Source organism: Vipera ursinii (assembly GCF_947247035.1).
Source record: "Vipera ursinii genome assembly, chromosome: 6".
Taxonomy (NCBI): domain Eukaryota; kingdom Metazoa; phylum Chordata; class Lepidosauria; order Squamata; family Viperidae; genus Vipera; species Vipera ursinii.
This window is the reverse complement of record NC_139515.1, coordinates 6,995,979-7,022,293: the sequence shown is the minus strand read 5'-3', so window position 1 is coordinate 7,022,293 and position 26,315 is coordinate 6,995,979. Positions and strand designations below refer to the sequence as shown.

The 26,315-nt window shown below is 40.3% G+C and overlaps 1 protein-coding gene across 1 annotated transcript in view; it reads left to right on the top strand.

Moving 5' to 3' along the window:
- The window catches only part of CACNA2D1 (calcium voltage-gated channel auxiliary subunit alpha2delta 1), a gene marked incomplete at its 5' end in the record, with an annotated part of 159,075 nt that overhangs the window by 69,619 nt on the left and 63,141 nt on the right, over positions 1-26,315 (top strand). The window contains 6 exons of the mRNA XM_083366623.1: positions 849-1,007; positions 7,343-7,453; positions 12,616-12,694; positions 13,780-13,829; positions 15,292-15,381; positions 25,195-25,263. Coding sequence (XP_083222749.1) covers positions 849-1,007; positions 7,343-7,453; positions 12,616-12,694; positions 13,780-13,829; positions 15,292-15,381; positions 25,195-25,263 — 558 coding nt within the window. The remainder of the gene's footprint in view (positions 1-848; positions 1,008-7,342; positions 7,454-12,615; positions 12,695-13,779; positions 13,830-15,291; positions 15,382-25,194; positions 25,264-26,315) is intronic.

Here is a 26,315-nt window from a genome sequence, read left to right as displayed (position 1 = left end):
TGCATCTAATGACTTGAAAGGACTTGTTCCAATTTGGAGGTCACCATGCATATCACCTAATGGGAACTTAGCAAAAGTTGTGGCTGGGTGGAAGACTTACTGAGCGGTGCATTCTTTGATTTATTGCATTCAAATGAATTAGACATAGCCCCCAATTCCTTTGGTCTACAGACACAGCCGTGGCTCCTTCTGTGACCTTCAGACCTTCCATGGGTACCTTAATGCATCCGTAAACTTTGATGTTAATCCAGTAGGTTGATCTGTTATTTGTTGGAAAAGTAGACTTGTTTTGTTGTTAGGTTCTCAAGCCATCCATCAACCTCCATCACAGACCGTTGAGGGATCACTCACCCGAAATAGTAGACATAAGCAAATAAACTATAGGGAGGAAGCAGTTTGACAAACGAATGGTTCATTTGCTATCGTGATCCAATTCTACCGGTAGACGATCTAAAGAATTGCATAGCTGGTTTTTCCAGTCAGATCAATGACTGGATTTAATCAGCTTTTTTCCCTTCTTTCCCCCCCCCCCCTTCTAAACATTGCATGCTCACCCATAGAGCATGACTTGTTTTTCTTTTCTTTTGTAACTTAGAAAGTTCTGTTCTGTTCTGTTCTGTTCAGTTTGGTTGAGTCTCCAGAGAGGAGAAGCCATTCTGAAGTACTGATGGAAACACCTTTGTCTAAACATTTATCTCCTGCAAAAGAACGCCGAGCTCCACTTTAAGAGCAGCCTGGTGTCTAACAGTCACTTAATTTGTGATCTAATTTGCAAAGTGATTTTCTACCTTTACCTCCTCTGTTTTATTGACTGGTCTCCTCTCTCTCTCTCTTTCTCTCTCTCTCAGTTCAACGATAAAGCTCAAAATGTCAGTTGTTTCAACCATCTCGTACAAGCTAATGTGAGGAATAAGAAGAAGTTGAAGGAAGCGGTCTACAAAATCCAAGCGAAAGGAATCACCGATTACAAAAAGGGGTTCAGCTACGCCTTTGAGCAGCTACTCAATGTAAGGGCTGGAAAGCGGCCTCGTTGAGCTTATTCAACTGGGGTTCATTCCTGTACTATATAAAGGGATAACTAAAGAAGGAACCCCCCTTTTTTTAAAAGCAGGATTCTAACCTCATTTTTTTCAACAGCTGGTTTGACCTGTGGTGGTACAGTTCATATGTGTTTAACATAGTTTATACAGTAAAGATATGGTTTAAGCCAGGAGAAAGAAAGAAAGAAAGAAAGAAAGAAAGAAAGAAAGAAAGAAAGAAAGAAAGAAAGAAAGAAAGAAAGAAAAAGGAAGGAAGGAAGAAAGGAAGGAAGGAAGGAAGGAAGGAAGGAAGAGAAAAAGAAAGAAAGAAAGAAAAAGAAAGAAAAAGAAAGAAAGAAAAAGAAAGGAAGGAAGAAAGAAAGAAAGGAAGGAAGAAAGGAAGGAAGAAAGAAAGAGAAAGAAAGAAAGAAAGAAAGAAAGAAAGAAAGAAAGAAAGAAAGAAAGAAAGAAAGAAGGGATTGAGGGAAGGAAGAAAGGAAGGAAGGAGGGACAGAGGAAAAAAGAAAGGAAAGAAAGGAAATAAGATGGAGGGAGAGAGAGAGGAAGGAAGAAAGAAAAGGAAGGAAGAAGGGTGGGAGGGAAGGAAGGAAGGAAGGAGGGAGGGAGGAAAAAAGAAAGAAAGAAAAAGAAAAGAAAAGAACACCACCTTGGGTTTTTTTGGGGGGGTTCCTAGAAAATTGTCTTAGGGGACCTCGAGACTTCCTTTTATTTATTTACCGGTATTTAAGTATTTTATATAGTTGCCCATCTCACCACAATTGTGATCCAACTGTCTGGTGCAGGGAATCATGAACGACCCGAGTTATTCCAGAGCAGTTTCTTTACTGTTGCTTGCCTATAGACAGGAATCTTGCCAGCCTAAAGCACAAATCTGCATAGCTATGAGATATACGTGATAAGAGTCTACATATAGTTGCCCATCTCACCACAATGTGGTCAAACTATCAGGTGCAGGGAACCAAGAACAACTTCTTTTTTTTAATCCCATTTATATCCCGCCCTTCTCCGAAGACTCAGGGCGGCTTACAATTTAAAGCACAAATCAACGTGCTTAGCAGTAGCCTTCATTCTATGTATATGCCTGCTTATCAAAGAATGCCGATTGGTGACCCCCAGGGGGAGAGCGTTCTCTGTGGGCACGCCAGACCTCTGGAACCGCTTACCGGTTGAGCTCCGGACGGCCCCCAACCTTCGCTCCTTCCGGCGCGATCTTAAAACATTCTTTTTCGAACAAGCTGGCCTGGTCTGACGGGATGGGGTTGGGTTTTTAAAATTAGTTTTTAACTTAATATGTATTGATTTTATGGGCATGATGTTTAATGGTTTTTTAATGGTTTTTTTAAATTTTTGTATTTGATTTTTATTGTGTATTGCCCTGTTCACCGCCCTGAGTCCTTCGGGAGAAGGGCGGTATAGAAATCAAATTATTAAATTAAATTAAATTAAATTAAATTATTAGGGCTTTCGCCCCCCCCCCCAAGCGGCATTATTACAAAGTCAGCTTATTGCCCCCAACAATCTGGAAGGCTGAGTCAACCTTGAGCCTCGTGGGGCTCGAACCTGCACTAATTGCAGGCAGCTGGTGTTACTTAAGGAGGCGTTAGCCCACTGCTTTGATAGGAAGGATGGAAGTTTGGGGCCATCTGTGTCCCCCCCCCAGTGGCATTATTACAAAGTCAGCTTATTGCCCCCAACAATCTGGGTCCTCATTTTACCTACCTCGGAAGGATGGAAGGCTGAGTCAACCTTGAGTCATTCCAGAGCAGTTTCTTTATTGTTGCTTGCCTATAGACAGGAATCTTGCTGGACTAAAGCACAAACCTGCATAGCTATGAGATATACCCAGTAAGAGGTTAGGGAGGGTCCATCCTGTCTTTCTTTCTGCATATCAAATATTCCATGCTGAACTGCATTTTTGCTCCTTCGGAAGATCTCATACCTTCCTGGAACTCTTTAGTAATTTTACCACACTAATCTCTTGCCTCCTCTTTTCTACCCAGTGCTTCCCCATACTTTCTTCTCAGTCTCTACTTTCCCTTTCCTAATTTCTTCTCCACTATCTTATGTCCCACTTCTGCCACCTCTTCTGTTTCTACCTGCTATTCTCTATTCTCTGGTGATGCTTTCCCAACCCATCTCTGGCTTTTAAGGCATGAAAGCTGCACTCTATTTTTTTAACCAGTAGAGGGGGTGATCATACTGGAAAAGAGACAGCAGTGCCACAGTGCCCTCTAGTGATAAAGAAATAAATTAGCACTGATTGACTACCACTGATGATGTTTCCTAGTTTGAGTAATGGAATGTTGGCAAGAAAACAACCAACTTCAGAGAACACCAAGGACTTTTCACAAAAATAAATTCCTAGTAAGGAAAAAAATAATAATTTCATCTGAGTATTAATTTTTAAAACTCTTGAGTCGCAATAAATTTTTACAGCAGCTTGAACACGCTTACTAAAAGATATTGCCATGGTGCTGTTCTGCAAACACTGAATTAAAGTTGGATTGCGTGTTATTATAAAACTTTGCCTCTGTCCTTTCTAGAAAAGATATGTGGAGTAGTTTGTGGTCAGTTACAATAACCAGAATATATGTAAGAATCAGAAGGTTGGCAGTTTGGTGGGTCGAATCCCGAGTGCCGCGTAACAGAGTAAGCGCCTGTTACTCATCCCAGATTCTGCCAACCTAGCAGTTCGAAAGCACGTAAAAATGCAAGGAGAAAAATAGGGACCGCTACGGTGGGAAGATAACAGCATTCCGTGCGCCTTTGGCGTCTAGTCATGCCGGCCACGTGACCACGGAGATGTCCTCGGACAAGCGCTGGCTCTTCGGCTTTGAAACGGAGATGAGCACCGGCCCCTAGAGTCGGAAAAGACTAGCACGCATGTGCGGGGGAACCTTTACCTTTTTACCTTTATGTAAGAATTACTAATAGGAAAAAGCAATAAATAAATAAATAAATTCATAGATCAGGTCATGTGGCAACAGAACACTGCAGGTGCCAAGCGCCCCAAATAAGATCATGTGACCATGGGTATGTGTGTGCCACTGACACTCTCTGGAAGTGGTCATAAGTACCTTTTGGGGGTCCTGTTGTAATTTTGAACATTCACTAAGTGACCAGTCATTAAGTGAGGACAGGCTTCATTAAGTTCAGAAGTTCTTTTGAGCCATCCCGATGTGTCCAAAGAAAATGAGAATATTGCTTTCCCAATAGACGGTTGGGGGAAAAAAAAATCGGCGTTTTTAATAAAGCCGTTTTAAAAGCATTTGGAGTTTTTAAAAGGAATATGGCGGGTGGTGAGTTCCTTCTCACGGTCGCTTGCATTTTAACAACAACAACAAAAAAAAAATTGCTTGGAATAATAATCTTTTCCTGCGGCAGTTCAATTTAATTTTAACAACAACAGTTCGGTGGAGGAGGATGTTAACTCTGTTACATTGTGATTTCAGATGCAAGAGTTTTAATCTTGTTTTCATTTCCCCTCCTCACCTTCTTAAGCGCTCCATTGACATAAGTGGAGTTTCCTCCTCTTTTGAAAATTCTTCCCCCCACCACCACACCCATGAAAAAAGGGCATTTTAGAAATAAAGCTTCTAAGAAAGGAATTTTAATCTTCCCTCCCTAATGGGGAGTGTTTGTGGACTTGACAAACTCTGGCTAATTTCAGCTATAATTGGGTAAACCTGCAACCTTTTGAAAAGTTGATTGATGGGGCGGCCAGTTGCCACTGACCAGGATTAAGGTTAAGTACACGGTAGGGTTTGAGTGGACATGCTAAACTGCGATTAATGCCAAAATTATATCAGGTTTGGCTAGCAAACCCATTGCTTAGCATCTCCAAAAGATGGTCTAGAATTGTACTGGGAGCACCAGTATAAACCAGTGCTTCTCTGTCATTTACTGTCCAAAATTAGAATGCCAAAAAGTTTTGAAAAGGATTTTATTGTGCTTACGATTTTAGGATAAGTTTGACATTAGCAGCTATTTTCTATATATAATAACCATTTTATATTGATGCTTGTGTTGTTATGATGCAATCATTGTTTTGTTATTTTGTAATCGTTATTTTGTAGTCAGATGCCTTATGTATTTTGGAAAAGTAAAAGTAAAAGCCTCATGTTATTCCAGAGCCAGCCACGCTGAGGGGAAAGGGAGAGGTTTCCAAGCTGAGCCGTGCTGGCTCAGGAATTCTGGGAGTTGAAGTCCACGAGTCATGAAAGAGCCAAGGTTGCCTACCCCTGGCCTAGGCCGCTTTATGACTTGTGGACTTCAACTCCCAGAATTTCTGAGGCAGCCACGCTGAGGGGAAAGGGAGAGGTTTCCAAGCTGAGCCGTGCTGGCTCAGGAATTCTGGGAGTTGAAGTCCACGAGTCATGAAAGAGCCAAGGTTGCCTACCCCTGGCCTAGGCCGCTTTATGACTTGTGGACTTCAACTCCCAGAATTCCTGAGGCAGCCACGCTGAGGGGAAAGGGAGAGGTTTCCAAGCTGAGCCATGCTGGCTCAGGAATTCTGGGAGTTGAAGTCCACGAGTTGTAAAAGAGCCAAGGTTGCCTACCCCTGGCCTAGGCCTAGGCCGCTTTATGACTTGTGGACTTCAACTCCCAGAATTTCTGAGGCAGCCACGCTGAGGGGAAAGGGAGAGGTTTCCAAGCTGAGCCATGCTGGCTCAGGAATTCTGGGAGTTGAAGTCCACGAGTCATAAAAGAGCCAAGGTTGCCTGCCTCTGGCCCAGTCTCTTTTGCTCATAATGATCACGCTAAAAGGTGGCGTAGTATAGGCAGTCCTCGACTTAAGACCACAATTGAGCCCAAAGTTTCTATTGTGAAGAGAAACACTTGTTAAGTGAGCTTTGCTCCGTTTTCTGACCTTGCTTGCCACAGTTGTTAAATGAATCACTGCAGTTGTTAGCAACACGGTTGTTAAGTGAATCTGGCTTCCCCATTGGCGTTGCTTGTCAGAAGGCCACAAAAGGGGATCATGTGACCCTGGGACACTGCAACCGTCATAAATATAAATCATTTGCCAAGTGTCTGAATTTTTGATCATGTGACCATGGGGAATGCTGCAACGGTCGTAAGTGTGAAAAATGGTCATGTCATTTTTTCCAGTGCTGTTGTGACTTTGGACAGTCACAAAGTGAACTGTTGTAAGTCAAGAACTACCTGTATAACGTCTAAAGACAGCTGCTAATTTAATATTCAATTCTTCGTGGTAAAGCTGAAATTACTGTATGTATCCAGCTGTGTCCATTTAGTGGTAATTCAATATTCAGTTCCTAAATCTTTATTTGACCGATAAGCACTTTCAAGATATTATTTAAATTGGTTATCAATTGAGATATGCAGTTACTTTCTGAAAAAAATTCTTTGCTTTTATTAAATATCTGAAATACGGTCCCTTTGCTTAAACCATGGTAATTATTCACAGGTTGTATCTTTATAAATTATTTTATTTATTCATGTGTATATGGAGTTTTCTGTATCATCACAGAATCTGAAATATGAGCACGTTTTATCATGGGTAATTAATAACATTTATGAAGCATTTTTTTAAAAAAGTTTACACTGTCAGATTTCCAAAGCAACAAGAATGTGTGTTGGATCCTATGTGAATTTTTTTTTTATTTCTACGTAAATGTTTTATTTCTGAGTTTAGATCCTATTGCTGGTTTTATTAACCTAGGGAGAGCATTTGGAACAAAAAAATAGATGGATAGATAATAGCTTAAAATATTTAAGACTCAATATTTAAGACTCATTCAATTTAGTAATCTTAGTTAAAAACTTAATTTTGGTGTATTGACATTTTTGTAGTACCATAAACCAATGATAGTTTAGAATGGGCTTAATTATTGAATAAGTGAGTGGATTCCAATTTTACTTATAAATGACATTCATATCCTGTCTTTTCTCTGTGAAGTGAGTTTACCAATCTTTATGTGAATAGCAGGAAGAAATTATCTTATGGATGAAGCCAAATATATGTGTTCCAGAATAATGATGTGAGATTGAATTTGGTTACCATGCTTTGGGCTGTTCTATAAGTCATGTTTATGCCCTCAGCTCCTGGTATTTGATAAGCTGGTGGTAATTCAGTACTCCTGTTAACTGACAAGAGGCCCATTTCTCAGGCTTCAATCATTTGTTTATTTATTTAGTTAAATTTTTATACCGCCCTATTCCCGAAGGACTCAGGGCAGTTTACATTTCCCTGACTATTTTTGGACCTGCTCGGCCAACAATCTTAGTAGTTGCAAAATTGAATGTATATCTCCTGACTACATTTTCATCTACTCTAGGATAATCAGAGTGTCTTCAGAGCTAACTGCAACAAAATTATAATGTTGTTTACTGATGGAGGTGAAGAAAAAGCTCAGGAGATATTTGAGAAATACAACAAGGACAAGAAGGTAAGATCCTCTAGTAAAAATATTTTGATATTTACTTTGTCTAAAATAATTTGTAATTTTTTGTAAAAAAAACCCAAGAAGGTGACACAAATGTGTAACGTGTGTGAATTTAGGTCAGTGCATATAAAGGAATGAACAGTGGAATTTTTTAAAAATAGCTTTACTGTATTTTAGAGTAATATTTTCATTTTCACACTGATATAATATTGAATATATTTTAGGCAATGATAAAAAAAGAAATGTGATAATTTAAGAAGATAACAGAAACTACGTCACAGCTGGAATAGCAACAGGTTGACCAGCTGGGCTCAGAATCTAAGTAGGATCAGGCCTGGTTAGTATTTGGATGAGTGACTTTCTGGAAATACCAAAACTGTACTACAGTGGGAAATTGAAAACCATTCTGGAAGAAGGCTGAGGTCAACTTTCAATTGTTGCCAAGGAAACTGGATGGATGTGCCTATGAGTCACCAGGGTTTGAAATTCCAGGGTCTCTTGACTTTCAAAAGATTGTAATAGAGCTCAATCACACCATTTTGGGGTTCTCTGTCCAAGCAATCTCGGATCCACACTAACAACACTGTATCTTCACTCGACACCATCTTCACTACCCCACCTTTGCAAATGTTGTTAATATGGCGGCAAGATCCCTAGCTGAATGGAGTTGGGAATTCCTCAACTTTCATTCAGGGGGTTGTTGGCAGGAGCTGAGGACACAGTCTATCTATTCAGCTTTCACATATTCTGGAAGTATGCTTGGTGAAGGGTCTTCAAAACCAATTTCATGAAATTAGCTGTATTCTAGTTTTTGCTCAAGTCTCCCCTTCCCTCTTCTTGGACAATTGAGTTGGGAGGATTGCTGTCACCAGCAGAACTGGAGCAAGGGAAGTTGAATGGTGATAGTGCCATACAGTATCGGTTCTACAGTTAGGGACCCAATAACTATCTGCACTCAACAGTAATATTTTTAGTAGCATGGGAGATAGCATAGTGCCACCTTCATCTGGGGTAGCATATGGTGGCTGGGACCAATCGGAATAGAGCTAGAAGGGACCTTGGAGGTCTTCTAGTCCAACCCTTTGCTCAGACAGGAGACTCATATACCATTTCAGACAGGTGTCTGTCCCGTCTTTTCTTAAAAACCTCCAGTGATGGAGCACCTAAAACTTCTGAAGGCAACTTCTGTTCCACTGGTTAATTGTCCTCACTGTCAGGAAGCTTCTCCTTAATTCCAGGTTGCTTCTCTCTTTGATCAGTTTGCAACCATTGTTTCTCGTCCTTCCCCCTGGTGCTTTGGGAAATAAGTTGCCCCCCTCTTCTTTGTAGCAGTCCCTCAAATACTGGAATAACTGCTATCATTTAATTCCTGGTCCTTCTTTTCTCTAGGCTAGACATGTCAAACTCACGACGTCATGTGACATCACGTGACGTATCGGAGTTTTTCCCCCCATTGCCGGCAATGGGGTGGTGCGGTTTCCTCGTGACGTGTCTGGCCCGCAGGCTGCCAGTTTGACACCCCTGCTCTAGGCTAGCCATACCCAATTCCTGCAACCATTCTTCAAATGTTTTAGCCTCCATCTCCCTAATCATCTTAGTTGCTCTTCTCTGCACTTTTCCCAAAGTCTCAAAGAAGAGCAACTAAGATGATTAAAAGACAGGAGAAGAAAAACAACAACAACATGAAGAATGGTTGCAGGAAATAGGTATGGCTAGAGAAAAGAAGGGTTAGGGATGACATGATAGTAGCATTCCAGTATTTGAGGGTCTCCCATAGCAGTTCCTTCTATACCTTCTACCAGATGTATCAAATTCCAATTTTGGGGGCTAGTCAACCAGCCACTACTGTTTAGAGTGAGCTGGATGGAATATGCAATGAATTCCTTGAAGCAGATTGCTTCTGATTTTTACTGGCCAGAGACAGCAATTATGGCCAGATCCTAGGTCACTGATTGATAAGAAGACTAACCAGCTTAAAGAATGTCAGGCGAGCTCTTCCTTATAACTGAATTTGAAATTTCAGCTAAGTGGTCCGTCACTTTGCAGAAATGTCTTTGCAGCTATGAATAATTGCGGGCGCTGACTGCCGTTCGCGCATACATTTATTTAATCAATGGTCTGCGCATTGAATGTTCTAGCATCTGGCGAGTGACACAGACTGATTATAAAGTGTCATTTTTATAAAGCTCCGTTATGTCTAATAGGCCTGAATTGGTAACAACTTGACTTTTTGGAAGACTGTTTAGTTCCACCAATGATATATTGTTTTTGGAAACATTATACCTGCCCTGGGCCACAGAGCTGGGAGTCAATTTCCTAGTTAAATTGATCTGATCCTGAGGGAAATCTAAGATGGTTGTTCAGGGGAGAGATGAGTCTCTTTCTGAAATGAGGTGTGATGTGCCTTTTGTTGTATTTTTTTTTCAAAAGGCGATTTTGTACCAAGAAAATAGACGTTGAGGGGAACCAGGCTTTACTCAGAAACCGCTCATTTGAGCCAATCAATCAATAGAGTGCAGCTATGTGCACCTTCATACTTAGGGATGTTGTAATTCCTGATGCTTATTTGAAGAATTCATTTGTTGGAAAATTAAAATGCATACACACAAAGAGGTGTACACGGTAAAAGTATAAATGAAAATTTGCCATTACTAGGAATGACTATTTAATGACCATCGCAGTATTTGAAGAAAATTTGTTGGCCAAGGGCAAAACCCTGCTTCTCCCACTTGCACATCTGTATAAAAGAATTCACTGACATTCTGGAATTTTTGATGTATCTCACTCCCCCCCCCCAAAAAAATAGGTTTTCTGAGAAGAGAATAATTAGGGCTTGTCATTCTGAGAAAAAGGGGGTTCAAACAATTCACAGAGTTTCCTCTTCACACGAAGACAGGAGTCTTTCCTAGCGTGTGTGATTCTATATCCTAAACTCTTATTTCTTGATATCAAACCTGGTTTATGAAGTTCCACATAAAAGGATCAGTGTTAGGGGCTTAACAATGTGCTGCGAAGCTGGTTGTAAAGTAGATTCACAGTTCATGTTCAACCCAACACACATAGATCCATTTTCAGATCTGGAGATGAATTATCTGAATAAACAATATTTTTGAACTCGGCTAAAGGTTTAGTCCAACGTCTGTCCCAATCCTAGGTCTCTTGTTGCTGTTTTGCCAAGTTGGAAAGGATTAAACCCATCCTTCCCTTGGGTTGTCTTCTCAGTATCATCTAACTTGGCATGCAAGCTGGAAGCAGGCCTGATTAAGGTTGAGGCCAAAGCCCAACTTTGTCTGATGAATTATTGGCTGAAATTAAGTTTCTTCCCAGTGGACCTCACCCCTCTAACTTTGATTGACAATTTTCAGTCTAATTGGCACCGAAATGTAGAATCCAAATTAGCTCTCCTCATATTCTCTTTGAATTGCTGATTACCTGGGAGCCTTTAAAAAGTGAAACATTTTTTTTTTAGACAAGGAACTTTATAGATGGTGAGCCTAAAAATAGGATCTAGGCGAATTGCCTGATACCATTTACCCCCGAGGATTTTTAAAAACTTTTCCAACGACTTAGGCATTCTGTTCATCAAAAGACTGTGGTACATGTACTGGCTCACTTTAATGTTTTATCTTCCCTGGTCTTGCATTATGAAATTCACAAATCCTTACGGAAGCTACATCTGTTTTTAATGGACAGAGGAGACCAAGTTCCCCATTCACACATTATTCATTTGATCATTTTATTGAGTCAGTTGTGCCACCGATATTAAAAAAAAAGATGTTGAGATTCTAGAAAGAGTGCAGAGAAGAGCAACAAAGATGATCAGGGGACAGGAGGCTAAAACATACAAGGAACAGTTGCTGGAATTAGGTATGTGTAGTTTAATGAAGACAAGGACTAGAGATGACATGATAGCAGTGTTCCACTATTTCAGGGGCTGCCACAAAGAAATGGGGTTTGTGTCTCAACCTATTCTCCAAAGCACTAGAGGGCAAGACAAGGAGCAATGGATGGACACTAATCAAGGAGAGAAGCAACCTAGAACTAAGGAGAAATTTTCTGACGGAACAATTAAGCAGTGAATTGACTTGCCCTCCAAAAGCTGTGGGTGCTCCAACACTGGAGGCTTTTAAGAAGAGAATGGACAACTGAAATGGCATAGGGTATAGGCAGTTTCCCGGGGTAAAAGTTCCAAAGAGGAAGACGAGCCACGGCAGAGAAAATCCTTCTTCTCTAGGCCCCCTCCTACTTCTTGGGTTCCCTTTGTTAAGATCCTTGGATACCTCAACCTGGAGATGTTTAGGAAAAATTGAGAGCTGGTAAAACCCAAGAAAGTTTGAGGCATAGAGAAGCTAAGGCTGGGTAGAAACAACTGCAACAGGGACGCGGTGGCTCAGTGGGTTAGGATGCTGAGCTTGTCGATCAGAAGGTCGGCAGTTTGGTGGGTCGAATCCCGAGTGCCGCGTAACAGAGTGAGCACCTGTTACTCGTCCCAGCTTCTGCCAACCTAGCAGTTCGAAAGCACGTAAAAATACAAGTAGAAAAATAGGGACCACTCCGGTGGGAAGGTAACAGCGTTCCGTGCGCCTTTGGCGTCTAGTCATGCCGGCCACATGACCACGGAGACGTCCTCAGACAAGCGCTGGCTCTTTGGCTTTGAAACAGAGATGAGCACCGGCCCCTAGAGTCGGAAACGACTAGCACGCATGCACGGAGTAATCTTTACCTTTACTTAAAACCCAAGAAAGTTTGAGGCATAGAGAAGCTAAGGCTGGGTAGAAACAACTGCAACAGCTTTGAATAATTTCACAACAACTTAGAGCTTCCTTAAACAACTTAATTTAGACAGCCAAAGGTGATCATCATACAATTAAGGTGGTTAATTAAGGCTAAACGAGACTCGTCTTAAAAAACTAGAAATTTTTGTCACTCATCAACAGCTCTTCCACTAGGTGGCAACCATTATTTAATGCTGTGGCAGTATCAACCCATCGTTTTTTTCTAACGGCAAAGTTTATTTTTCTCTTGTATCGTTTCCTATTAGCTCTCATGAATGTGTTCAAAAGATCCAAGCATTGCTAATAGGAAAGGTCCAGCCATATTATACTCACAGCGGCATTTTTAGCTGATGCTTATCTAACACACACACATATATATTTCTGTTTTAGGTCCGTGTGTTTACATTTTCTGTTGGTCAACATAATTATGACAAAGGACCCATACAGTGGATGGCCTGTGAAAATAAAGGTACTGTGTGTTTATATGCATGAATAAATGAATACATGCTTTATAACAAGATGCAGTTTATATTTATCTATAACAGTGTTGCTGCTCAGTGCCCTCTGATACTTTTAAGCCTGTAAAGGAGAATATTTGCAGCTCAGGGTTGAGATGTAAAAAGAGAGCAAAACTCACACCCTGCTAGCACTGATGATGTTACCTAGTTGGGTAATGAAATGTCTGCAAGAAAGCAAGCAAGCTCAGAGAGCACCAAGAACCTCACATTTCTCCTCCTCCTCCTCTTCCTCCTCCTCCTCCTCCTCCTCCTCCTCCTCCTCCTCCTCCTCCTCCTCCTCCTCATCCTCATCCTCCTCCTCCCTTCTAGCACTGATGAGGTTACCTAGTTGGGTAATGAAATGTCTGCAAGGAAACGACCAAGCTCAGAGAGCAGCAAGGATCCCTCAGCTAAAAGTGCATATTAATATTAAGAACAATAGACTATTAATAAAGCAGGTAGCAAAATATGGAAAACCTAGTTTTCTTTTGTGTAGAAATAAAATTAGGTTTATGTCCTTGTAGTTTTATTTATTTGCTATTTATAAACTTCGTCTAGTTTTGTTAGTTATATACGTCCTCTCCCTTGCTAAATCAGCATATGGTAAACTTAATGTGTGCATCATCAAAGATACATGCTTACATGTTTCGTTTAAGTAATTTGTCGTCAATTATTACCAATGAATTTAATTGGGAGACCTTTTGAACATAGAACAATGACGTGCAGCTTAGATATTTGTGTGGCCAATATAGAAGAGTTTATTGCTTGTTTAGGTAGGCCTAAACAAAAAAAAACCACCTGTGATTCTGTCACTTCCAGGTTTGGTTTAGATCAGAAGGTTGGCAGTTTGGCGGGTCGAATCCCGAGTACAGAAAAAAAAAAAATCACCAGGAAATTTATATCAGCAATCTTTAAATATGTATGGCTCCTGAATCTGAATTTCAGAGTTTCTGCTGCTGTTGACTCCGTGTTCATAGTCATAACATTTTTAGTATTCTGTCTGGAAATCAATATTTCAGTTAAACTCAAAAGTTCTGTACTGAATTTTCTATTTCAGGTTATTATTATGAAATTCCTTCCATTGGCGCCATAAGAATAAACACACAGGTATTTGTGTATTTTTGCAGTAATTTATTGATCAGGAATGCCAGTTCTAAAGCGGAAGAAATAAAAAATTCATCCGTATGCAATAGCTAGTTAAAAAAAAAATCTCGTATAAAGAATTGTTTGAGGGAAAGATATTGATCCATTGCTTTTGATAGGAACCAATCCTGCTCTTCACCTAAGCCTGACAACATGGGCTAAGAGAGAGTGACTGGCCCAAAGTCAGCCAGCCGGCTTTTGTGTCTAAGGTGGAACTAGAACTCACAGTCTCCTAGTGATTGGCCCAAAGTCACCCAGCCGGGTTTCGTGTCTAAGGTGGGACTAGAACTCACAGTCTCCTAGTGATTGGCCCAGAGTCACCCAACCGGCTTTCGTGTCTAAGGTGGGACTACAACTCACGGTCTCCTGGTGATTGGCCCAAAGTCACCCAGCCGGCTTTCATGTTTAAGGTGGGACTAGCACTCACAGTCTCCTGGTGATTGGCCCAAAGTCATCCAGGTAGCTTTCATATCTAAGGTGAGACTAGAACTCACAGTCTTCTGGTGATTGGCCCAAAGTCATCCAGGTAGCTTTCATATCTAAGGTGGGACTAGAACTTACAGTCTCCTGGTGATTGGCCCAAAGTCACCCAGCCGGCTTTTGTGTCTAAGGTGGAACTAGAACTCACAGTCTCCTAGTGATTGGCCCAGTCACCCAACTGGCTTTCGTGTCTAAGGTGGGACTACAACTCACGGTCTCCTGGTGATTGGCCCAAAGTCACCCAGCCGGCTTTCATGTCTAAGGTGGGACTAGAACTCACCGTCTCCTGGTGATTGGTGTCTTCACCACTAAACCATACTGGCTTTCTTCTGAATACTGACTGTTCAATTTACTAAAAATTAACAATACAGTAGCATATAAAGAAACAACATACCTATTTCCTTAGATGATCGAAGAACAGGAACCAGGTATTAAACAAACAGTACATATTCATTGTATATAACTGATAAGTTCAATCCAGATGAAGCAAAAATCATTTTCTCTGTTATAATTTTAAGTGTGTGGCCTTTGGCCTGATTTACACCTTCAGCTCATTAAGTCTTTGACTTTTAAAAAACAAACAAACAAACCCAGGAATACTCAGTTGTTTTGGGCAGACCAAAAGAGTAAACAGTTTACTCTGTTGTAACAACATGTGTAAAGAAGCATGGTTGTTGGGCAGCCTTTTGTTGATATGGTGCCCATTCTTATGTCCAGTCAAATGTATTTATATAAATGTTTTGCACAAACATTTCTCTGTGGTCCACCAAGGTTGTTTACAATACATTGTCAATAATAATGTTATTAATAGTCTATGGTGACATCATGGATTGCTGTAACAAACCTTGAATTGCCTGATTAGACTTTTGGGGGGAAAAATGTCATCCACTAACCAGCTCACTCAATTTCTGCTTTATAATTATTATTTTTTTTTAAAAAAAAACAGGAATACTTGGATGTTTTGGGCAGGCCTATGGTACTAGCTGAGCAAAAAGCGAAACAAGTCCAGTGGACCAACGTCTATTTAGATGCCCTGGTAGGTCCAATATGTGTGTTTTGGACAGAAAATCGTTAGTAATGAAATGATTAATTGCCCTAAAATGTTGCAATTAATTTTGTTAATCTCTTTAACAAAACAAACAAACAAACAACAAAAGGTTTGCTAAATATTAGGGATACCAAGGGAGAAAAGTCAATTCATAGGAGAAGAAATATTAGTGAAGCCTACTTGGATTTTTTTATTTTATTTTAATTCCATTTATATCCCGCCCTTCTCCGAAGACTCAGGGCGGCTTACAAGCTTAGCAGTAGCCTTCATTCTATGTATATGCCTGCTTGTTAGGGCTTTCCCCCCCCCCAAGTGGCATTATTACAAAGTCAGCTTATTGCCCCCAACAATCTGGGTCCTCATTTTACCTACCTCGGAAGGATGGAAGGCTGAGTCAACCTTGAGCCTGGTGGGACTCGAACCTGCACTAATTGCAGGCAGCTGGTGTTACTTAGGGAGGCATTCACAGTATTATGCTCCTTATTTATTGCAGCCCTCACATTTTTGAGATGGGAGAAAGCTAGATAAAAGTAGTCTTTGACATACAACAATTTTTTTTTGTATATAAGGTTTTTTTATTCATTTTTTCCATACATACAATAATAATGTTTTAACCAACGTGCTGTCTTACATGGTAATACATATTTAATTCCTAATCCTTTCTTCTTTCCTCCAGCCAATAGTGAAATAAATCCCGAGTTTCATAATAGTCCGTTTCTTCTTTTTCTTTCAGTGTCATAGTCAATCTCTGCGCATTCTAGTATTTTTTTTATTATTATTTCTTCATCTGATGACATTCTTTCATTTTTCCAGTGTTGGGTAAATACAGTATAATTCTTGCCGCTGTTGTGGCATGCAAAGTCAAGTATAAGCTTTGTTTGTTAGTCTTTTTTGGAACTATATCGAATAAAAAAAAGTTGAGGTTTAAAATCAACGTGTTCTCCTAACATCTTTTCTAGCCAGGTATGTATCTTTTCCCAATAATTCTTTGCTTTATCGCATGTCCACCAAACATGATAATACGTGCCCGACTTGTGTTTACATTTCCAGCACCTATCTGACATATTTTAAAACATTTTTTGCTAATCTTGCAGGTGGCAAGTGCCATCTATACAACATTTTATATACGTTTTCTTTATAGGAAGTTGACATTGTCAATTTATAGTTTCTTTCCCATAAACTTTGCCATTTTTCTAATTCTATATAGTAACCAATTTTTTTCGCCCATCTTATTATTGTAAAACAGTTTATTTTTTGACTGTTCAAAGTTACACTGGAAAAAGGGACTTGCGGCTGTTTTTCACAAGCACAACTGTTGCAGCATCCTTGTGGTCAGGTGATCAAAATCCATATGCTTGTCAACTGATTCGCATTTATGAGGGTTGCAGTGTTCTGGGGTCATAGGATCAAATTTTGCGACCTTCTGACAGGCAAAGTCAAAGGGGAATCCAGATTCACTTAACAATCCTGTTACTAACTTAACTACTGCAGTGATTCACTTCACAACCGTGGCTAGAAAGGTTGTAAATGGGGCAAAACTCACTTAACGAGTGTCTTGCTTAGCGACATAAAAGTTGGGCTCAAGTTGGACTTCCGGTGGCTCCGCGGCGACGGAGGGAGCCTTCCCGGGCTGCCCGCGGCTCAGCTGGTGTTTTTTCGCCCGAAACAGCGCCGATCAGCTGTTCGGGCGAATCTGAAGCCCCCTCCTCGGGAGAAGAGGAGGGGGTGAGCCCCCAGGTGGGGGTTGAGTTCGCCGGGGCCGCCTGAGCTTGGAGCTTGGGCGGCCGAAGGATTGAACTCCCCCGTAGCCTGGGCTGCTCCCAGCTGACCAGCGTCTCTGCTCCGGACTTTATGGAGCAGAGCCAGGCGTCTGCGACCATCCCTGCTTGAAGGAGAGACTATGAAAGGGAAAGAGCAGGCAGAGCAGTACAAGAGGGAAAGATGAAGAGATGAAGAAGATTTTATTTTACTCTCAAGCTTGATGGACTTTGCTTAAAACTTAAAGTGAAAGTGCGTCACAATTGTAAGTAAAAGATGGCGGCTAAACCTCCCCCTAGAACTTTTCGGAGTGCTGGAAATTCTCCGGTGCAACAACAATCATTGCTGCAGGCGTTGCATTCTCCTGATGTATTGACATCGAAGGATCTTGAAAAACATACCCAGTTAATTTTGGAGTCAATGGGTGTTAAATTTCTACAGATGGAGGAGAAATTGGAGAAATTGGAGCAGAGAATGGAAGAAAGGATGGAACAGAAACTTAGAGAAATGAAGGTAGACATTTTGTCCTCAGTGCAAAAAGTTGCTAAATGTGTGGAGGTGCTGGATGATCAAGTGCAAGACTTGATTCAAAAGAATGCTTTATTAGAAGCAAAAGTATTGGAAATTGAAGATTTAAAAGACAAAATTGACAGTGAACAGAGCTTGGCCCAATTTTACCAGATGCAGTTTGCTGTGAGAATTAGAGGCCTAAAAGAGAATATTAAGGAAGATTTAAAGCAGCTGGTTTCTGAGGCTTTTGAGGGAGTATTGAACCATCCAGCATCTGAATTAAAACAAGGTATGGACAAAGTGTTCCGTGTGAATTCGTGGATTGCTAAACAGAGAAAGTTGCCTAGAGATGTGGTGGTTTATTTTGTAAAAAGGGAAATTAGAGATGAAGTTATACAAGCTGCCTACGATACCAAAGTTGTGATTGCTGGTCAACAAGTTTTGGTTTTAAAAGAAATTCCTCCAAAGATTTTAAAGAGAAGGAAGGATTTTATATTTCTTGTGCAAGAGCTTAAGCAAAGAGATATAAGGTTCAGATGGGAGATCCCAGTTGGGTTGAGCTTCATGTATGATGGCAAAAGATACTGTTTGAGTAATGTGAAGCAAGCGCATGATTTTTATAATAATGTCTTGGAAGTAACCCCATCAACACTTCTGGAAGCTGCAGAGGGATCTGGAGAAGGAGAACATCAAGAGGATGAAGATGCACAGATAGACGAGAAGGGTACAGGAGGAGTTCAAGCTGCAACTCTTTTGGATGATCTTAGAGAACAGAGGGTGACGCGTGCTGCCTTAAAACGCTCAAAAAAGAAAAAAAAATAAGACCAGTAGGAATCTATGGAACTTCCACAAAATATTTATAGTTAAGTGGTAGTTGTGTTTTTTTTAAAAAAAAAAAGTTTTGGGATGCTATGTATGGTAATAGAAATTTTTTTTTTTTTATTTGGAATTAATGGACAACTTACTACAGAGGAAGAGGAAGAAAGTTTTGTGGGTTAATGTGGGTTAATTTGTGTAACTATTTATTAATGTGCAAATGAGAATATGTTAAGGTAATAGTGAATTGTGGAAGAACATAGATGGGAATGATGCTAGTTTTTTTTATTTTAGTTTTTTATATATATTTAGTATTATTAAGGATTGCTTTACTATATACAAGCTAGAGAGTGATGGATTTTAGAGTTTATAATTGTTAGTATATGATTGTTTATGATTGCCTTTTAGATATATACCTTGTATTTTGCTCTGGGAAGTCGGGGGGGGGAGGGGGGAGGAGGGGAAGTGGAGGGGGGGAGGTAGGGGAGGGAGGAGGGGGAGGGGGAGGGGGGGAGATAGGGGGGAGGTAGGGAGGGGAGGAGGGAGGGGGAAGGGGGTTTTTTTTTTAAAGGAAAATTGTATTTTATAAAACTTTTCAATTAAAAAAAAAAAAAGTTGGGCTCAACTGTGGTTGGAAGAGCAGGATTAACTGCAACTGGCAGCTCCTTATCCATTGCAAAAATCTTTTTCTTCCCCTAGAAATTCAGCGCCATTCTGAATCTTGAGAAATGATCTCAGCAGGATATACATTTTTATTCCTCTCGTGTTTGATATTTAAAAAAAAAGTGAAGAATTTTCTTTTGGAAAAACAGAATAACAGAGCTGGAAGGGACTTTGGAGGTCTTCTAGTCCAACCCCCTGCTCAGGCAGGAAACCCTATACCATTTCAGACAAATGGCTGTCCAGTCTCTTCTTAAATACCTCCAGTGTTGAAGAACCTACAACTTCTGAAGGCAAATTGTTCCACTGGTTAATTGCCTTCACTGTCAGGAAGTTTCTCCTTAATTCCAGGTTGTTTCTCTCCTTGATTAGTTTATTTTTTTTTTAAATCCCATTTATATCCCGCCCTTCTCCGAAGACTCAGGCCGGCTTACAATCTAAAGCACAAATCAATGTGCTTAGCAATAGCCTTCATTCTATGTATATGCCTGCTTATTAGGGCTTTCACACACCCCCCAAGCGGCATTTTTACAAAGTCAGCTTATTGCCCCCAACAATCTGGGTCCTCATTTTACCTACCTCAGAAGGATGGAAGGCTGAGTCAACCTTGAGCCTGGTGGGACTCGAACCTGCACTAATTGCAGGCAGCTGGTGTTACTTAAGGAGGCATTCACAGTATTATGCTCCTTATTTATTGTAGCCCTCACATTTTTGAGATGGGAGAAAGCTAGATAAAAGTAGTCTTTGACATACAACAATTTTTTTTGTATATAAGGTTTTTTTATTCATTTTTTCCATACATACAATAATAATTTTTTAACCAACGTGCTGTCTTACATGGTAATACATATTTAATTCCTAATCCTTTCTTCTTTCCTCCAGCCAATAGTGAAATAAATCCCGAGTTTCATAATAGTCCGTTTCTTCTTTTTCTTTCAGTGTCATAGTCAATCTCTGCGCATTCTAGTATTATTTTTTTTAAATTATTTCTTCATCTGATGACATTCTTTCATTTTTCCAGTGTTGGGTAAATACAGTATAATTCTTGCCGCTGTTGTGGCATGCAAAGTCAAGTATAAGCTTTGTTTGTTAGTCTTTTTTGGAACTATATCGAATAAAAAAAAGTTGAGGTTTAAAATCAACGTGTTCTCCTAACATCTTTTCTAGCCAGGTATGTATCTTTTCCCAATAATTCTTTGCTTTATCGCCTGTCCACCAAACATGATAATACGTGCCCGACTTGTGTTTACATTTCCAGCACCTATCTGACATATTTTAAAACATTCTTTGCTAATCTTGCGGGTGGCAAGTGCCATCTATAAAACATTTTATGTAAGTTTTCTTTATAGGAAGTTGACATTGTCAATTTATAGTTTCTTTCCCATAGACGTTGCCATTTTTCTAATTCTATATAGTAACCAAATTTTTTCGCCCATCTTATTATTGTAAAACAGTTTATTTTTTTGACTGTTCAAAGTTACACTGGAAAAAGGGACTTGCGGCTGTTTTTCACAAGCACAACTGTTGCAGCATCCTTGTGGTCAGGAGATCAAAATCCATATGCTTGTCAACTGATTCGCATTTGTGAGGGTTGCAGTGTTCTGGGGTCATAGGATCAAATTTTGCGACCTTCTGACAGGCAAAGTCAAAGGGGAATCCAGATTCACTTAATAATCCTGTTACTAACTTAACTACTGCAGTGATTCACTTCACAGCCGTGGCTAGAAAGGTTGTAAATGGGGCAAAACTCACTTAACGAGTGTCTTGCTTAGCGACATAAAAGTTGGGCTCAACTGTGGTTGGAAGAGCAGGATTAACTGCAACTGGCAGCTCCTTATCCATTGCAAAAATCTTTTTCTTCCCCTAGAAATTCAGCGCCCTTCTGAATCTTGAGAAATGATCTCAGCAAGATATACATTTTTATTCCTCTCGTGTTTGATATTTTTAAAAAAAATGAAGAATTTTCTTTTGGAAAAGCAGAATAACAGAGCTGGGAGGGACTTTGGAGGTCTTCTAGTCCAACCCCCTGCTCAGGCAGGAAACCCTATACCGTTTCAGACAAATGGCTGTCCAGTCTCTTCTTAAATACCTCCAGTGTTGAAGAACCTACAACTTCTGAAGGCAAATTGTTCCACTGGTTAATTGCCTTCACTGTCAGGAAGTTTCTCCTTAATTCCAGGTTGTTTCTCTCCTTGATTAGTTTTTTTTTTTAAATCCCATTTATATCCCGCCCTTCTCTGAAGACTCAGGGCGGCTTACAATCTAAAGCACAAATCAATGTGCTTAGCAATAGCCTTCATTCTATGTATATGCCTGCTTATTAGGGCTTTCACACACACACCCCAAGCGGCATTTTTACAAAGTCAGCTTATTGCCCCCAACAATCTGGGTCCTCATTTTACCTACCTCGGAAGGATGGAAGGCTGAGTCAACCTTGAGCCTGGTGGGATGCGAACCTGCACTAATTGCAGGCAGCTGGTGTTACTTAAGGAGGCATTAGCCCACTGCTCCACCAAGGTTTCCATCTGTTGTTTCTTGTCCTGGTGCTTTGGAGCATAGGTTGACCTTCTTCTTCTTTACCCTTCTTTATGGTAGCCCCTCAAACACTGGAATGCTGCTATCATGTCATCCTTGGTCCATCCTTTTCTCTAGACTGGTCACACCCAGTTCCTGCAACAGATGATATTACCAAGTTTGGGTAATGAAACATATGCAAGAAAATCACCAAGTGCAGAGAGCACCAAGGACCCCACACTGTATGTTGCTCTTTTAGAGTCTTCCTTCCTTGGATGCTTGGAAGCTAATTAACAGAACATCAGATTTGGAAGGGACCTTGGAGGTCTTCTAGTCCAACCCCCTGCTCAAAGCAGGAAAACGTATATCGTTTCAGGCAAATGATGGTCCAATCTCCTCTTTCCAGTGATGGAGCACCTACAACTTCTGAAGGCAAGCCATTCCACTGATTAATTGTCCTCACTGTCAGGAAATTTCTCCTTAGTGTTCCAGGTTGCTTCTCTCCTTGATTAGTTTCCATCTGTTGCTTCTCTTTGAATGACTCTGCTGAACAGATTGACCAACCTAGCTGAAACCTTTGGCTCCACATATTAAATCATTGTTGTTCTTCTCATCCAATGCCTGAACTGATTTGCAGCCCAGCATTATTTGTTTAGCTTTGCTTAAAGGCAGAACAATCTAAGATTTTCCTGGTTGTTCATCCATCTCTGGAAATGTGTCAAATAAATGTCAGTACAGGAAATGACACCGATTTACAAAACAGATTGCAAGAATGCAACCGCTGCTATTAAAACCTTTGGCACTGAAAGGTGATAACATTGACATACACACTTAAACCCGACAGTGTTTACTGTAATATATGATTGCTGCCTGGCCAGCTGAATTTCCACCTTTTCCTGTTAGCTTTACAATATAATACTTAATTTTTTCAACGTGCTCCATCCATTCTAAGCCAACCCTATCAAATAGGTCAGTCTTTTGCATCATTATAGTTCTGATGCTCAGAAGTTCATTGACCATCCTTTCTTGTTTAGTGAGGAAGGCCTTACTGGAAATGTCCTGGATAAAGTTCATGTCTTCCTACACATCCTGTTCTTAAATGTCAGCAAGGAAAGAAGGAAAATGACACCAAAACAAAGCAAAACCATTCTGTCCTCCTAATCATTTTCCCCCCGAATAGGAATATTCTTTGGAACTCATCGGAAAAGCAGATTAAATTATATAAATATGTTGGACAATATGTTCTTCAGATGACCTCCTACTAAGGATTTACTTTAGGGCTGCAGACAAAAGTGTGTTTTTCTTAGAGGTTAGGGCACACTTTTCTACCCCACATGCCATTAAAATATTGTTTTCATCTATCTATCTATCTATCTATCTATCTATCTATCTATCTATCTATCTATCTATCTATCTATCTAATCTAGTATATCATCTTTCCATATCTATCTATCTATCTATCTGTCTGTCTGTCTGTCTGTCTGTCTGCCTGCCTGCCTGCCTGTCTGTATCATCTATATCATCTTTCCATATCTATCTATCTATCTATCTATCTATCTATCTATCTATCTATCTATCTATCTATCTATCTATCTATCTATCTATGATAGACAGACAGACAGACAGATAGATAGGTATGATAGACAGACAGACAGATAGAACTCTAGTATATGGTCTTTGAATCACATTCTCTGTTCTTCTGTTTTTCCAATTTCTCTCAGATATCTGATACAAATGGTGTCCCTCTTCCACACTGTAGCCATATTTCATGAGTGCTGCCCAAATATTGTACCTCCATGCAGTCCTGAGGCTGGATCTCGAAAGTCTTCAGGTCTCATTGTGATACTTCTGAGATAGACCAGTGTTGGACTGGAAGACCTGTAAGGTCCCTTCCAGCCTTATAACTCTATGATTCTCACCCGGTTTTCCTGGTTTTTTTTTAAAGAATTCCCCATTCCACCTATCTAGATTACGGCTGCAGCATAAATCCACTTGATTCCATTTCATTCATTTATTAATCTGTTCACCTTCTAGGCAACAGTTGTAGTTGGATGTCAGAAAACATTAGTATCAGAACAGCCTCCTCTCTGGATTTAGATAAATCTATGTGAAGATAAAGGTGTCATTCATGACTTGAGTCATTGTAGCATCAGTTAGGAACTTGGAAACAGGGAAGACAAAAGGATAAAGCATTAAATTAATAAATGCATTAGATTTTAGACCTCATTTGGAATATGAGGGGACTCTAAATCCCTCACGCATATATGTTGGACTTCAAGTGCGTTTTTGCATTTTGTTAGCCAGGTATCAAGAACATTATGGCAAGGGTTGGTGTATTTTCCTACAAACAGGAAGCTCCTTATCCTGTAACGGTTCCCTGCTGCGTGAATACATCCTTCCCAGATAATAGAAGAAAATGCGGAAGCTTTAACATGCATGCTTCACGATCACTGGATCACTTCTGTTTCTTCTGTAACTATTGCAAGTAGACTTTTCCAGTTCAGGTCCATGAGCCTACGCCTTGCACAAGAGAATAGAGTAAAAATAGAACATTTCCCCTTCCCCTTCTGTTTTTAAGACTCTACACATGTGGACCAAACAGGACAGGTACAGACTTCAACAGATGCTAAATACCTAATTCCTACAGCACTGTCTTTTCTCTAAGGATATTTAGCCGTGTAGTAAGGCTGTATCAGGGACACGGTGGCTCAGTGGGTTAGGACGCTGAGCTTGTCGATCAGAAGGTTAGCAGTTTGGCGGGTCAAATCCTGAGTGCCGCGTAACAGAGTGAGCACCTGTTACTCGTCCCAGCTTCTGCCAACCTAGCAGTTCGAAAGCACGTAAAAATGCAAGTAGAAAAATAGGGACCACTATGGTGGGAAGGTAACAGTGTTCCGTGCGCCTTTGGCATCTAGTCATGCCAGCCACATGACCACGGAGACGTCCTCGGACAAGCGCTGGCTTTTCGGCTTTGAAACGGAGATGAGCACCGGCCCCTAGAGTCGGAAACGACTAGCATGCATGTGCGGGGGAACCTTTATCTTTTAAGGCTGTATTGCTATTATCCTTCTCATCTCATCTCCTTATCTTTCCTACTACCTTCTGCTATTGGTATCTTATGATTTATCACTTGTTTTTTTGTACCTTATGATTTATGAACAGTGACTTACCACTTTGTAGCTTGTATGTACACTGAGAGCTTAAGCACCAGAGACAAATTCCTGGTGTGTCCAGTCACATTTGGCCAATAAAGAATATTCGTATATTCTTATTTTTCAGTCAGCATAAACTCATTTTTTCTGGAGACCACAGATGGCAGACATAGTATACAGAGGTCAGGCCTCCATTGTGATGTCCTATTCATTCTCCTACAGATTGTGTAGGCTGCTGTTTGTTTCCTTCATAAAAAAAATATGTTCCACATTATTTCACATTTCATTCAAAATGACGTTTTTGGGAACTGCATTTTGAATTGTGACTTCCATGTTCATGATTACGTTTTGTTTTCCGTATAAAACATTTCTCCCTCTGATTGATTTCTAGGAACTTGGGTTGGTCATTTCCGGAACTTTGCCTGTCTTCAACTTAACCAAAGATCAAAATAATGTTCAGGTAAGCACCTCACACAATCCTGGAGTGACATAAAGCTTCCATATCAACCATATCAACTTGAGGTGGAAACCAGTTCGTGCTCTCTGCAATGAGCTTCCAGTATTATGTGTCTGTCAACCACCAAGGAAATCAGGAGTTTCAGGCAGTTCAAATGAGTAGAAAGATTTAACGCAAGTTTAAGCTCTCTACAAAAACCTGACCAACTAACGGTCAAGAGAAATGAGCCAAGTCGATTCTTTTATCCAAAGAACAGAATAATATCTAACCTCGCTCCTATTTTGAAATTGCTTCTGGATGTTGTGTTTGCAACGAAGAAAAGAAATGATGCTTTGATTTATTTATTTATTGCTAATTAGACAGGTTTATTGTTATAGAAATGGCGGGTACACACTGTTGTGTAAAATGCGAAAAGTTGCGGCTGTAACGTTGCTACCTTCCACTGTGCTAAAGAGAGTCAGACGTTGGTGCCTTTTTCTTTCCATTTTCCCCTCTTTACACCCTATCTTTTTTCCCCTCCCTGCTCCTCCTATTTTTCTATTTTTTAAAATTTCTCTTTGTATTTTATATTTTGATAAACCAATAAAAAATTGAATTGAAAAAAGCAGAGAATTGCATGGGAGATTAGAAAGGCATTCGAGGTGGGCTAGAATTAGATCTCTTGGGGGCACACAGGGATTCATGACTGATGACGTGTTTGACCCCTTTCTCGGGCTCATCCTGGTTATCTCCTACAGCGTCTCTATGCAGAAATAAGTCCATGACATTTAACTTAGAGACGGCAGCTTGCATATTTTTTCAACCCAAATGGACTGTGAACAAGTTTACACATTGCTTTTTTTGTAAAAGAAAAAGGTGCCGGAACTCACACATGTCATACAACCTTCCTTGCCTACCCTACAAGGTTCCATCCAGAAAAGGTGCCGGAACTCCGTTCTGAGCGTTCTTCGAGAAAAAAAGCCCTGAGTTTACAACATTTGATTTGGAAATCCTCTAAGTAGATTTATACCTGCAGTCTGTTTGCTGTGGATCCTCAGACATAACTTCCAGGTTTT